Here is a 13,786-nt window from a genome sequence, read left to right on the forward strand (position 1 = left end):
TTGCTCTGGTGCACACAAACTCACTCAAGTTGAGCGGTCGGAACAAACTGAAGATGCGACGCATATTCTAAAATGGAATAAGCGACAGGCGTGCGTGCACCCAGTGGACGATCGCCAAATTTATATAAATAGCCAGAAATCACCAAATCTATATTTGAAGTTAGAAGAAATTTCAAAAACGCCGCTCAACGGTCAACAACGTTGCACGTCAGTGTGACCATCGTGCTTTTAATTTTAAAATAACGCGCGTACGCTTTAAGCTCTGTGTAGTTGCCGTGTTTTATTCCGCGTTTCCGTTTCACTCAAGTTTTTGCCGTTTAAATAAAGGGGGCTTGAGTTCAGAATGACCGCTTACGGTGCGTTTAATACTTTACAAACGGGTATTTATACTTCTATACGCAGGTTTTTTTTAATTTTCGCTCTTAAATCGTACGTGTATGTGTATAATAATTACGTGTATAATTTATTCCAATGGATTGGATTTAAACCCTTTTCGCTCATTCACTTTCAAACAATTTCTATTTGGCGCGCACCACTCGTATCCAGTCGATAGTATCGATAACCGAACTTGAATCAGGTAATCATTTAACCGGTATATTTAGAAACTCACTTACGTTGGAACTGTTTTTTGTTGACTTTTTCATTACAGCTTGTTTTAGACACAATAAAATACGAAATAGTTTTTAAAAGTAGCTAATATTGTAGAACAATTATTCATCAATGGCCTTAAATTATGTGGGCAGAGCTAAGGGTTTTAGTTAGTCAGCATTATTCAACGGAATTTCAAAATTGAGCAATAGGAACGATTTTTCTCTTACGTTTTATTACGTTTTATTTGTTTGACCATTTTCGTAAAAGCCTTTTTTTAGGCAAAATCCAATTAAAGCATATGTGTCAAATAAACCAGCCAAGTATAAAATAGGTTAATAAAACGAATAAAATTATGTGGACGTGGCTAAATGTTCGATCTATCTAGTAATATTTGACGGAATATCAAAATTGAGCAATATGGTTGGCAATCCTTGACGGAGAACGATTAACCCATTATAAGCCAAGGGGCTATGTCCATTTTCCACCGAAAATAATGAAAATTTAATCATTTTAGCGCAGTTCAGGTGAAAGCTAGCGAGGTTATTTTTAAGTTCAGAGGAAAGATGGTATTAATCTACAAGAAGAATTTACAGTCTTTAATATTTTCCGCCATTTACAACAAGTCGTTGAACTGTTTAAATAAGGGGGGCTTTGGTGGGCCAAGTTAGTTTTTTCATCGGCAGCCTGGCGGGCATCGATAATAAATCGACGTTTCTCCAGCTCTAACAACGTGCCGCTGCCTGCTGTCTGCTTGGAAATTGATTGTTTTAAACGACTTTAACTTGAAAACGGCAAATACTATCACATAAATATGGTAAGTCATCCTGTAAATAGCCACCCGATGGCCTTCGGTGGTAGAAATATGCATTTGCTGTGGGATAGCATGCGAATGTAAACATAACCTGCAAAGAAGCTTCTGGCAAAAGCCGACATCTGGCGCTGACTAATGATGAGATTGATTTGGATTCTGTTTTTAGCAACCGCAAATTGTGCTCCTGAAGGAAGGTACGGACACGTCGCAGGGCAAGCCCCAGCTGGTGTCCAACATCAATGCCTGCCAGATGATTGTGGATGCCGTGCGGACCACTCTGGGTCCCCGGGGTATGGACAAGCTAATTGTCAATGCCCAGGGCAAGGCGACCATCTCGAATGATGGCGCCACCATCATGAAGCTCCTGGAGATTATCCATCCGGCCGCCAAGACCCTCGTCGACATAGCCAAGTCACAAGACGCCGAGGTAAAAATTCGAAATGGCCCCTTTGAAAATTTAGGCACGTGACTCACCTTGTTTCTCATTTTGTTTTCTCTGGTAGGTGGGTGATGGTACCACTTCGGTGGTGTTGCTGGCCGGTGAGTTCCTCAAGCAGGTGAAACCGTTCGTTGAGGAGGGTGTCCATGCGCGCATCATTATCAAGGCCATCCGAAAGTCTCTGCAACTGTGCATGGACAAAATCAACGAAATGGCCGTGCGCATTGAGAAGCAGTCGAAGGAGGAACAGCGTACTCTGCTGGAGAAATGCGCTGCCACAGCCATGTCTTCCAAGCTGATCCATCAGCAGAAGGATTTCTTTGCCCGCATCGTTGTGGATGCTGTGCTCTCGCTGGATGAGCTGCTGCCACTGAACATGATTGGCATCAAGAAGGTCACCGGCGGTTCGCTGGAGGAGTCCCAACTGGTCTCTGGCGTGGCCTTCAAGAAGACCTTCTCATATGCCGGCTTTGAGATGGCCCCCAAGTCGTATGCGCCCTGCAAGATTGCCTTGCTGAACATCGAACTGGAGCTGAAGGCAGAGCGCGACAATGCCGAGGTTCGTGTGGACAATGTCCGCGAGTATCAGAAGATCGTTGATGCCGAATGGCAGATTCTGTACAACAAATTGGCCAAAATTGTCGAGTCCGGTGCCAATGTGGTGCTGTCCAAGCTGGCCATTGGCGATGTGGCCACACAGTATTTCGCAGATCGCGACATTTTCTGCGCTGGTCGTGTCCCCGAAGAGGATCTCAAGCGCACAATGAAGGCCTGCGGCGGTGCTGTGATGACCACAGCCAATGACATCAAGGCCGATGTCCTCGGTCTCTGCGAGACCTTTAAGGAGGTTCAGGTGGGCGGTGAGCGCTTCAATTTGTTCCAGGGTAAGTCGTGCTCTCACTACTAAAAGAAGTCGTTTGCTTAAAGGGTTCTCTGTTTTCGGGCAGGTTGTCCCAATGCCAAGACAAGCACATTGATCCTGCGCGGCGGTGCCGAGCAGTTCCTCGAGGAGACTGAACGTTCGCTGCACGATGCCATTATGATTGTGCGTCGCACCATCAAACACGATTCGGTTGTGGCTGGCGGTGGTGCCATTGAAATGGAACTCTCCCGGCTGCTGCGCGACTACTCGCGTACAATTGCTGGCAAGGAGCAGCTGCTGATTGCAGCCATTGCCAAGGGACTGGAGATCATACCGCGCCAATTGTGCGACAATGCCGGCTTCGATGCCACCAACATTCTGAACAAGCTGCGCCAGAAGCACTCTCTTGGTGAGTACAGATCAGATGCAATTTATAGACAATATTTGGGGCTTTATAGTATTTAATCTTTAATCTGTTTATACAATGAAATGTGGAGGTTCTACTTTTTGAGCTGCTCGTGCCACAGGCGGAAGCAGGGATCTTGGCACAGACCTGGCTTGTCCGGGCAACTGTTGCACATGTATTTGCTGTACTGCAGCATGCCACCTTTGTGGCAGTAGCGACAATTCTTTCGTGCTGGCTTACCATTCTGGCGTATAAGGATCGGGTCATGTCGTATGGTAGTGATTAACTTCATCTCCGGGATCGCCGTCACCTTCTTGATCTTCTCGGGTACTTCGGCTTTGTTTGGGCTCGTGGCAGCAACAGTTGGCTCCGTGCCCGCAGTCTCCAACCTCAGCAGCGACCGAATGATTGCCACACGAAATTCGGGATAGTTTTTATACTTCAGTGTGCCATCTCCTCCTCGCGGCAGTGGGGTATTGTTCTGATACAGCAGATACGAGTTGTAGACAATCATATTGAGCAGAAAGATGGCCAGTTTTTTGTCCGACTGCAGGCCCTGGCAAGTCGGCTGATACTCAATCAATTGCTGTCTAGTGTTGTTGGCCGGCCGCAATTGCCGGTCTATCTCCTGGATGAGCTTCGGTCGGGCATTTGTCTTTTGCATGGACATCTCTTTCGAATAGATGGCCAGACAATCGGAGCTAAAGAAGTACAAACTCTTCTCGCGACGCCGCCACTTGCCCATCATCAATGGGGGAGTGGCATACCACATGGCAATGCTGTTCGATGTCAGCTGCTGATGCACCAAGGCCTTGCTGTTGCCATACCTATTCCTGTCCAGCAGTCCAGTGCAATAGGTGTTCACTTTGGACAGCTCAAAGGCAAGGCCATAGCTGCCATAGAACTTGGACGCGTAAACAGTTCGTCCCTCCTGATGATCCTCCACCAGCTTCAGGGCCAGTTCATTTCGGTGCTCCACCAACTGTCGGGAATTACGAACCCAGGAGCCTACTTTCTCTCGCAGCACAATCTCTGGGAGAACTTTAATGACCAGGCCGCTCTGCTCCGTAAGCATGTGTAGAAGGAACGCATTGCTGCGGAATTTGTGCGCCAAATCCTGATTGTAGCTGAATCTGCCCTTCCATAGGGTCACTGGGTCATTGAGCACCAGCTGCTGGCCGCAGACATACAGCTCCGCCATGCGTTCGTTGATGAATGCCAGCAATTTATTGTAATCCTCTCCATTGCTCTTCCCCTTCACATCGAGGGCATCGAAGTTGAGCCACTGCATCAGCTGGCGATAGCGTTCCAGCGTCATCTTCTCATTGAAACCAACAAATCCGTAGTGCGCTTTGTTGTTCCAGTAGTCGGAGAGCTCGCTCAGCTTCACATCACTCATGAGGAGGGAGAGGCCCACAAATGCTTCCATCTCCTCGGCGTGGGTCAGGTTCCCGCCATTGGCACGCATGTTGCAGCTCTTGGCCAGCGAGAAGAAGAACGTGCCCCGGTGGCCGAGAATCTGGTTGAAGTAGTGCTGGGGACCCATGTAGTTCTTGCCGCCTTTCAGGCCCGTCTGCTGCAACGGTGTGTTGAACTTGAAGAGCAGGCGAGTGCTGGACTGCTGCGTTGTCCACTCCGGATCATAGTCGTCCACTTCGTCTGCACGACAAGGGTTACATAAGTCAAGGGTGGAGTTGCAAGTGGAAGTGGGGAATACTGCTTACCTTGGGTAAAGATATCGGCCGCCTCGTAGTTTATCTCAGAGTAGCCGTCTTCGTCTGAGTCACTCTCCTGATTGTCCAGGTCGGGTCCGATTTGAGCTGGGGGCTGTGGACGGCCCGACGCCGCCATCTCCAGATGGAGCTCTGTCAAATCGGGCTTGATGTCGGCGCTGCTCAGGTCATAGTCGGCCAGCGCCGGGTATCCCCTGTCGAGCGGCTCCTTTTTAATGTCCACACTGTTGCGCTTTATCGGCGATCTGTGATCATCCTGGCGCGGCTTTAGCTGCTGCTTGCGCTTGCGTCCCGAGGTAGACATTTTGCTCGAAATATTACTTTTTTCAAATATAAATATCTCCAGAGTGCTCTCTGCTAACGCGTGTTTTCTCGCCCCTGCTTGCTCTTTCGCTCGACGCACATGTGGTATAGTGTGTGCTCTTTCGCACAACTGCATATTCGTGTGCGCGCGGGCATTGTCGGTGCTGCCACCCTGTTTCAAATATTACTGTATATTCAAAAATAAAATTGCTTTTCTCGTTCCAGGTGGTCAGTGGTATGGCGTTGACATTACCAAGGAAGACATCTCGGACAACTTTGAGCAGTGCGTGTGGGAGCCATCGATTATCAAGATCAATGCCTTGACTGCTGCCGCCGAAGCCGCCTGCATGATTCTTTCCGTGGACGAGACAATAAAGAGCCCCAAGGCCGGCGAAGCTCCAATGGCGGGTGGTATGGGCCGCGGCATGGGCAGGCCCATGTAAATCAAGCAAGGAACACAATAGTACACGAACACTAATCATCCTCACATTCACTTGCATTTCTCTCCTAATTTAACACGTACACGTATTACTCGGTCATAGTTCGCATTGGCATATGCAGGCTTTTCGCGTTGCACCCCTCAACAGCTAAATTAATCAACTGACCTCTCTGTATATGTTTAATAATAAAACAAAATTAAAACCTATTTTCATAACAAAATTGTTGTTTAATTGGAACAGGGTGGCAGCATTATCTCTGTTAAGGAAAAATGTGTGCGTAGCAGCGTGCTGTAAGACGCAACATTGTATATGTTAGGGCCAACAGACCGCCATAGCAGCGTGCTGTAAAGCGCTGTCTTGTTTTTTTCCTGCGCTGCTAATTTAATTGTTGATATTAATAAATAATAAACCAAAATGGGAAATCACAAGGTACTTCGAACTGCTGGAGCCAATTTGCGGTACTCCATGTATGAGTTCATTGAAGCCGTACACAAGCGGACGATTATCTGGGAGCGCCGACACCCAAACTTCCATAACCGGGAACTTCGGGATCAGGCTTGGCAGCAAATTAGCCAAGAACTGTGCAAGAACTTTGCAACAGCCAGTGATGCCGAGAAGAACGAAATTGGTAAGACTACCCACAAGGAATCGTTGCAGGTGCTTTATGTTTATCAAATAATTGCAGTAAAAACCCTAATGAAGCGTTGGAAAAACACGCGCGACAGCTATTTGCGTGTGTACCGAATGCGACAGAGCGGCAAAGATGTGATGGTGCGGGCATCCTACATATACGAGCAAGAGCTAAGCTTTCTGCTGGATGTCAAGACTGAAACCGATGATGAAGAGGAGCCCCTAAAGGAGGAAACCAAATCGTCTTGCAAACAGAAGCGCATTTGCGCCCGAAGAACAGCTAAAAAGCGGCGATGCTCAGAGGAGAAAACCGATCTGCCGGCCGACACACACTCTTCATTGCCAAATAATCTGCATTCCTTGCTGGGCGATCTTAGCGGCACAGCAGATAACTCAACGCATCCAGAATGTGGTGCCACCCCCGCCAAGCGATCAGTCACTCCATTCTCAGGAGACTTCGCCAGTTTTACTAATGTCTCTGCACCAACTTCCGCCGCCCCAGATGCCGATCAGGCGTTCTTTGATAGCATTAAGCCGCATATGCAAAGAATGAATGCCGATCAAAAGCTCGACTTTCAAATAGAAGTATTAAAAATACTTCGCAATTTCAAGCCAAATTAAAACAGCTATAGAAATAACCCATAAAATGTGTTTTTCTTATTTAAAATTTTTGCTGTTGCAGCGAGGCAATATAACATTAGTATTACAGCACTTTTTGTACGCGTAACAGAGAACGTAATCGTTATCGGCTATCGACTCTTGGCATATACCGCGACATTTGAAATACTGTAATATTACTTGGGTACTCTATAAGGAATGGAATAAAGTATATATTTATTTTAAGAAATGTAAAAAAGAGAAGATTTATTTATCACAATGGATCATAGTACAGAGTTTGGATATTGAAGGCATGTGGAAGGAGATCGTATCATAACTGTAATAGAAGGAATTTAATATAAATACCAATAAGATAAATGAAACCATTAAATCCCATATTCTTCCTCCCATTTCCTAATCCTTATCCCCACCTTTGGATCAAATCCAATCCTAATACATGCTTGTCACATGCAGCAATATTTTAGCAAAAACATAAACTGTCAAAAACACACATAAGCCATCGGATAGCCGGCCGTCCAAAGCGGTTCGACCAGTTTCGGTTTATAAATAAATATAAAAAAAGAGCTTAAACCTGTATACCTTGTCTCTTTTATGCCAATCGGGTTTCCTTTATGTATACCGATGATTTCTTCATGCCATGGTTTTTTTCTCACTGCAAAACTTACGTGCATACGAACATACATACATATGTATGTATATATATTCATAAGTCGCCACTTCAGATTGCACCCTTTATAAAGGAAATCACTGTGAAAACCGTTAAGGCTTCCCCCCCGTTAAGTCAAAGAATTCTGATTTCGGTGTCGGCTTACAGGGGGAGAGTTCCAAGCTGTTCCCTATGTGACTGTTGACTCCCTATGTGGCAGGCGTAGGGTAACGGTAACTTTACCCTCTTAAACCGCCCTCAACTCCATATACCATCATTTCATACACATACATATATGCTGCGCTGTTAATAATTGTATTTTTAGTAGTCTCCCCCCATTCCATTTGCCACTCAACTGCTGCATATGGAAGAAGTAAGGATGATGGACGATTGTATTTCGTGGTTGTTTCGAGTTTCAGGAATTTCGAGACTACGATCGGGACCCGATCCGTTCTCGTTCTCGTTCCTGTTCCCTCCACTCACACCACATTAGACATGCCATGGCTCCGGCAGCTGTTGTTTCAGCATTTTAATGCTCCCTTAGCTCTGCGTCGTCGGCTACCTGCATACCCTCTCGTATATTAACGTATTCCCAGCGTGTGTAACGTATTTTCAATCCCATAGTCAGGGAGAGGGAGATTTAGGTCAGATGAATGCCCAAAACCCAACCCCTGGGCTGATGCCATGCATGGTCCCTATACCTGTAGCAATCCTGAGCGTTCTAGTGGAACCGAATAATAGGCAGGAAGTCCCTTTGATGGTTTTTATTTCTTTCAAGGTTCCCGACGACGGAGCGGCCGCCCTTGTCGCTGGTGCATCGATTGTATCTACCAATTGATGCTGGTCTTTGTTTGCTCTTCTGCTTGTGCCCTTATAACCTATGCACTACGATCTACAATGAATCTACGGGTGAAAATGTGTATGTGTGTAAGCCTATATCCAAATGAAATCTCAGGTTGTGTTCGAGTTCTCCAATAGAACCACCTGCGTGCTCTTATAGCTCGTCCAGGCGGTCTCCGCCCGCTGTAAATACTCGTTGATCTCCTGCCGCTTGCTATTCAGCTCGTACTTCTCCAGGGCCAGCTTGAGGAGTACATATTCCAGGGAACGAATACCCCCATAGTTGGCGGGCTCCCTTAGGGCATCCACTAGGATGACAAACTTCCGCAGGAGCTCCACAAGTTGTCCAAAGTTTGAGAGGTTCTCAAGCGTGGCATCCACTTCGTTGACGTAGCGCAGGCTCTGCTTCAGACGGATGGCCAGATCGTTGCTACGACCCACCAGGGGAGCCAACTCTACGTTGAGCTGCTGTACCGCCCGCCTGGCCTCCACCACCTTCTGCACAGTCGCCTCATTGTATTGCTCGTGATCTGTCCACTGGCTGATGGGTGACTTTGTCGTTGGCTCATTGTCTATCACGGATATTTGATTGTTCTCCACAAGGATGGTTTTGTTGATGGTCTCGTCCTGGCCGTTGGCCGGCTGCTTAACATGGAAGTCCAGCGTGAAGTGAAACCGCACATTCGCCTGCAAGAGATCGTCATATTAGACTGGCTAGATCCGAATGGTAGAAAGTAGAGTGTCCTGCCTGAACCAAGGAAAATGTGCACACGATCAGCCAAATGCTGGCTGCCACAACAGCCACAGAGAGCGACATCTTGCCGGGAGACTGGGAAATGTTTGACTGGAGTCCCAGCATAGATCACACCACTAAATACAGATGATAGGAGGGCCCTTATCTGCCCCAAAGGTCACCAATGGCGGCTCATCATTATCAGTCGCTTGACCGATAAGCGAATTCATTCAATGAATGCCTGGCAGGCGATAGCCGTAGTGTGGGGAGCGTGCATGTTTTTTCTAGTCACGTGGTGGCTTAGATGAAAAGTATATATCATACTGGTACACCTAGGATTTCCAAGGGAGCTACAGAGGGGGATAGGTACACAGGATTGTCTGCACAGAGAGCTTTACTGTACGTAAGAGTGTGTACATACATACATACATACATATATACAAGCGCACGTGCAATTAACAATACAAAAATCGTATTGAAATCCATATAAAGCAAATAAAAGTCTTATAACCGTTTTGTTTATTGTACGGGAGCTTGTTAAATTTACTCCGAAGCCAACCCGCATGGTTATTTCAGATTCATGAATCATCCACCTTTATTTTTCGGAACTCGTTCGTAGCCATTTCCGTTACGCGGTGCCATGAAATTGTTTGATTTTCGCAAGGGTTCAAAATATGCTAGCTTGGGATTTTTTCTTATCAAACCAAAGGGAAACAACAATTCCCAATCCCCCATTTCTGTGCTGTGTGAACGCGTGCAATAATAATTAAAATGTACACAGAACCACTATATGCGATAAGGTGCCAACTGGCTATCACATCTAGGGAATACACACATCCATATGTATGTACATATGTACATGCGAAAGCAGAACAGGCGACTATGATAGGGGGCCAAGCGAAGAAAAGCATAAAACAAATAACAGGGAATCAATAATAGAAATTGCGCAGCAAATATAAAATTATTCCATAGCCTGACAAAAGCAACAAAAAAGAAAAATGAAAATAAAATAACCGTTGACACGAACGTTGCAGAATATACAGACATACAGACATACATACATACACACATGCAGATAGTACACTTATGGTAAAAATATTAAGTACTCATCCCTAAATGGAATTTCAACTGGCAAATCATATATGTATATATGTATGTATGTACTTAATGTATTTTTTCCCAACCCACCCTTTTACGCTTGAGCTGAGTTGTAACATTTCGACTCATTATTTATTTTCTTTTTATTTTCCACTAGGTTTTCTTGGTTTGATGTATGTACATATGTATGTACATATGTACATATTTATGTATTTTCTATGGAGTTCCTTGTTGGTTCTCGATAGGAATCTCCACCTACCAGATAACATCCCTATCAGCGTCACTCTTTGAATTATTTTATTTTAAATTCAAGTGTTGGCTGAGTACTTATTATTTTGAGCATAAGTGTACATACCATACATATGTATGTACATACATATGTCATATGTGTTGACGCCTCATACATATTCACATTATGTATTCCATTTTATTTTTATACTTTTTTTATTTTGTTGAGCGTTTGCGTACTCGACTCGGGTCGTCGTCGGGGAGACCAACGCACAAAACTTGTAAATATGAACATCCATCTTTGGCGGGTATACATACATATGTACATACGTATTTTGATGTACATATGTATTGTATATGTGTGTGAGCGCGTGTGGTATCTCTGCCTGTGTATGTATCTCACAGATACCAATTGCGTGGAAAAAACATCTACCAGACCCGAGATCCCCGGCCCTGTTCACGTCCCCGAGACGAGACCCAGTGGTGCACGCACACTTTTTGTTATTCCCCGTCTCGTTTTAATACCCTGGGCTTCTCAATAGCATGGCATGCTTATTAAATTGGATTACTGTATCTAACATCCCTCTATGGGCGCACTATGCGGCTTAGAGGGACATCTACCTTCCTTTAACAATATTTTCAGCTTTCTGATTTTCTGATAAAAATTTTCTCAAAATAGCTGCCGTCCAGGTGATTAGTCGTGTCATGGTACAGGGTATCCTAGCTGTCGCAGCTCATATTTGATCGCGCTTACTTGTTTTTGTCTTCAGCTTTTAGTTTTTGCTTTTGTTTTGCTTCTTTTTTCCCAGCAACAAAAATGCAAAAACTCTCGCAATCGAAAATCTAAGCGGACGTGCGAGCGAGAAGGAAGAGAAGCTTTTGCGTCGTCGTCGTTACTGTTGTGCAACGTATATTAAATAGTGGGGTGAGGCAGTGCCGCCAAATGCTTAGTTTGCATTTTACATTTCCTTCCTGCTCTTTCACGTGGCAAAAGCTTCATTGAAGGATGTTCGCCTGGCGAAAAGTGGGTGCTCTATCGGACTGCCATACCTTATATTTAATATACCTTAGTTTGTGCTCCTTCCCACATACAAACACACTATCTCACACACATTTATCGTTCGCAATTAGCTTAAAGCAGCGCCATAAAAATAAAAGAGTAGCGCAACAGAAAGCAAAATAAAAACCAAATTGTTTACGCTTTTGATTCGCCTTAAGTTTGAGCACATACTGATGTACATACAGTATGTACATATGTATATGCTATATGGTCTGAAATCATTTAAAAACAAAAAAATTAAGCCGCTGCTTCGTGCTGTCTGTAAATCCAGTTTTCTTTTGCGACACCGATTATAAAGAAATAGAGACACAAAAAAAACCTAGAGAAGAAGGCTAGCTTGTGAGGCCGAGGCCTTTGTGGATACCCTTTCGATCCAACTTTCCCATGGAAGCTATGATAAAGTCACCCGTTTGGTTGGATTATGTCTCAAGATACTAAATGTTTTTTCTGCCAACTGCAATGTAGTCTTTATTGGTGTTCCGATCTTGTCGGTTTCTGCGCTCCAAACATCTTGTCTGATTCATCATACCCTCTGCAGCGGTATACAAAACAAAACACTATGTTGCTATGGGGAGGTGTGCGACAAAGGTGATGGAAGACACGTTCACCATTTGATAGTCGTCTCTTTTTTTCTTCGGGCAACCTCTAGAGAAACCTCCAACAATACTGCCCATACCAGAGTCCAATCCAAATGCTAGTTTATAGTGCGAATGAGTCATGATCATGTTTTTGCCCACTTACCTCTGAACTGAACCAGAAACTCTTTCAATCACTCTCTCTCGCCGCATCGCTCTCTCTTCCACTTTGGCCTGGGGGGGTGGTCGCTGTGTCGCCATCTGCATTTGTCGTTGAATATTGAAAATTTCCCAATCTCTTTGTTCATTTCTTTGGGGAATTGGGGGAAGGTGGGTGGTGGGATAGTAGGATGCTAGGAGCGGGGTTCTGGGTCGGGGTTTAGGGTATTTTTGATGATGATCTCTTTGGGGGACTTTTACATTGATTGTTTTTTTGATCGTTTAGGCAATTGTGTAATGATTTTTCTTAAGTTTTAACTTGACTTTGATGTATTCGGAGCTCGCTTATCGCTTCATATCAATATATATATGTATGTATGTATATATATATATATATATTTGGTTTGTTATATGTATGTATGTATCTATTATGTGTTATCTGTGGTGTAATAAAACCATTAAACATTTATCGTTATCATGCTGGGCTTTCGTTTTGGTTTCTTGTGTAAGAATCTATAAAATGCTTAAATGTTGCGTATATAAATTTATCCAACTCACAATGACATATCGCACTTATCATACTGTTTGTCCTACCCCTACAGGCACATATCATCTATGTAGAATTAACATAGGAACAATCAGGATAGTGTGTTAGGCCACATAGAAACGAAAGGAAAGTGTTTTATTGCTTGTCGTGTTGTTTGTCGGCCTGCAGAGGATATTTACTCTTCGGCGCTATAAAGTTTCTCTATCATTTTATTTATTTGTGTGTAACTGTGGCTAGCTGCTCGCATACGTACGTATGTATGTACTGCAGCTGCATATGTGTATACATGCTCGTATTTATGCATTTACTTGTACTCATTCGCTTAGGCTAGCGGTTTCTCTCTCGCTTGGAAATTGTGCAGCAAATCAAAGCCTGGAACATGGGAGAACAAACAACAGTGGAAGAAGGCTGGAATCTGGAAACTGGAATCTCGTGGGGAGCACATGGTGTACCAGAGGCGTGGGGGTTACAGTGGAGTAGCTTGGAGTAAAAGGGGGGTTATTTGCCAATGAGCTCTGAAAAATAAATCGGCAACTAAAAAAGTAAACGGTTACAAAATGCAAATAAAAACACAAATTTAGGTTTTTTTTTTGTTTAATCATACAAAGCTTTAACAAATTACTTCATAAAAGCCGTGTACAATTTTTTATTTTCTTTTTTTTTTGTTCTTCTATTGTTTTTTCTGTTGAATGGATTTGGTTTGTAAGGGTTTTTCTTTTGTTTTTCTCAAATGTTACAAGTTGACTTGGATTTAACACAATTCCAATATATTGCTTTTACAAATGTTTATCTCAGTGTAGTATTCACAGTTGTTTTTTCTTCTTCTTCAATATAGTTACAGTACTCTGGATCTTAACTCTACTGCTTCACAGCAGTGGTCCTCATTCATTCATGGGGTATTTTGTGTGTTTGGGGCATTTTTCTCTTTTCTTTTCTTATCTTTTTCCTTTCTTCATTTATCATTTGTTTATAATTTGTATATATACCAGGTTTAAAAATATAGCAAAGTATCACAAAAAATTGCAAATTAAATTGTAAATTAGATCAATGGAGAATTAAAACAAATA

General features: G+C 43.9%; 4 protein-coding genes across 4 annotated transcripts; 2 read left to right on the top strand and 2 right to left on the bottom strand.

Moving 5' to 3' along the window:
• Positions 1 to 1,262: 1,262 nt before the first annotated feature.
• On the top strand, positions 1,263 to 5,791 carry CCT7 (chaperonin containing TCP1 subunit 7). Its single transcript, XM_001359786.5, has 5 exons — positions 1,263 to 1,405; positions 1,569 to 1,829; positions 1,906 to 2,725; positions 2,789 to 3,112; positions 5,371 to 5,791. The coding sequence occupies exons 1-5, from the start codon at positions 1,403 to 1,405 to the stop codon at positions 5,586 to 5,588; spliced, it is 1,626 nt and encodes a 541-aa protein (XP_001359823.2). The 5' UTR covers positions 1,263 to 1,402; the 3' UTR covers positions 5,589 to 5,791.
• Positions 3,147 to 5,302, bottom strand: LOC4803022 (uncharacterized). The gene is made up of 2 exons (XM_001359787.5): positions 4,834 to 5,302; positions 3,147 to 4,768 (listed from the first exon to the last, which is right to left on the bottom strand). The coding sequence occupies exons 1-2, from the start codon at positions 5,279 to 5,281 to the stop codon at positions 3,204 to 3,206; spliced, it is 2,013 nt and encodes a 670-aa protein (XP_001359824.3). The 5' UTR covers positions 5,282 to 5,302; the 3' UTR covers positions 3,147 to 3,203.
• Positions 5,792 to 5,891: 100 nt separating the features above from the next.
• Positions 5,892 to 6,862, top strand: hng2 (hinge2). The gene is made up of 2 exons (XM_001359788.4): positions 5,892 to 6,213; positions 6,271 to 6,862. Exons 1-2 carry the CDS (start codon positions 6,000 to 6,002, stop codon positions 6,834 to 6,836), a joined length of 780 nt encoding a protein of 259 aa, XP_001359825.2. The 5' UTR covers positions 5,892 to 5,999; the 3' UTR covers positions 6,837 to 6,862.
• Positions 6,863 to 8,228: 1,366 nt separating this feature from the next.
• LOC4803024 (uncharacterized) lies at positions 8,229 to 9,176 on the bottom strand. Its single transcript, XM_001359789.5, has 2 exons — positions 9,068 to 9,176; positions 8,229 to 9,006 (listed from the first exon to the last, which is right to left on the bottom strand). The coding sequence occupies exons 1-2, from the start codon at positions 9,134 to 9,136 to the stop codon at positions 8,431 to 8,433; spliced, it is 645 nt and encodes a 214-aa protein (XP_001359826.5). The 5' UTR covers positions 9,137 to 9,176; the 3' UTR covers positions 8,229 to 8,430.
• Positions 9,177 to 13,786: the final 4,610 nt, after the last annotated feature.

This window comes from Drosophila pseudoobscura, chromosome 2 (assembly GCF_009870125.1).
Source record: "Drosophila pseudoobscura strain MV-25-SWS-2005 chromosome 2, UCI_Dpse_MV25, whole genome shotgun sequence".
In the NCBI taxonomy this organism is placed as follows: domain Eukaryota; kingdom Metazoa; phylum Arthropoda; class Insecta; order Diptera; family Drosophilidae; genus Drosophila; species Drosophila pseudoobscura.

Excerpts from the sequence above, each read along its gene's own strand:
- hng2 (XM_001359788.4), top strand. The coding sequence starts at position 6,000 with ATGGGAAATCACAAGGTACTTCGAACTGCTGGAGCCAATTTGCGGTAC. Across the intron at positions 6,214-6,270 it reads TGCCGAGAAGAACGAAATTG|TAAAAACCCTAATGAAGCGT; the intron begins GTAAGACTACCC and ends AAATAATTGCAG.
- CCT7 (XM_001359786.5), top strand. Across the intron at positions 1,830-1,905 it reads CCAAGTCACAAGACGCCGAG|GTGGGTGATGGTACCACTTC; the intron begins GTAAAAATTCGA and ends TTTCTCTGGTAG. Across the intron at positions 3,113-5,370 it reads GCGCCAGAAGCACTCTCTTG|GTGGTCAGTGGTATGGCGTT; the intron begins GTGAGTACAGAT and ends TTCTCGTTCCAG.
- LOC4803024 (XM_001359789.5), bottom strand. The coding sequence starts at position 9,136 with ATGTCGCTCTCTGTGGCTGTTGTGGCAGCCAGCATTTGGCTGATCGTG. Across the intron at positions 9,007-9,067 it reads GCACATTTTCCTTGGTTCAG|GCGAATGTGCGGTTTCACTT; the intron begins GCAGGACACTCT and ends GATCTCTTGCAG.
- LOC4803022 (XM_001359787.5), bottom strand. The coding sequence starts at position 5,281 with ATGCAGTTGTGCGAAAGAGCACACACTATACCACATGTGCGTCGAGCG. Across the intron at positions 4,769-4,833 it reads GGCCGATATCTTTACCCAAG|ACGAAGTGGACGACTATGAT; the intron begins GTAAGCAGTATT and ends CTTGTCGTGCAG.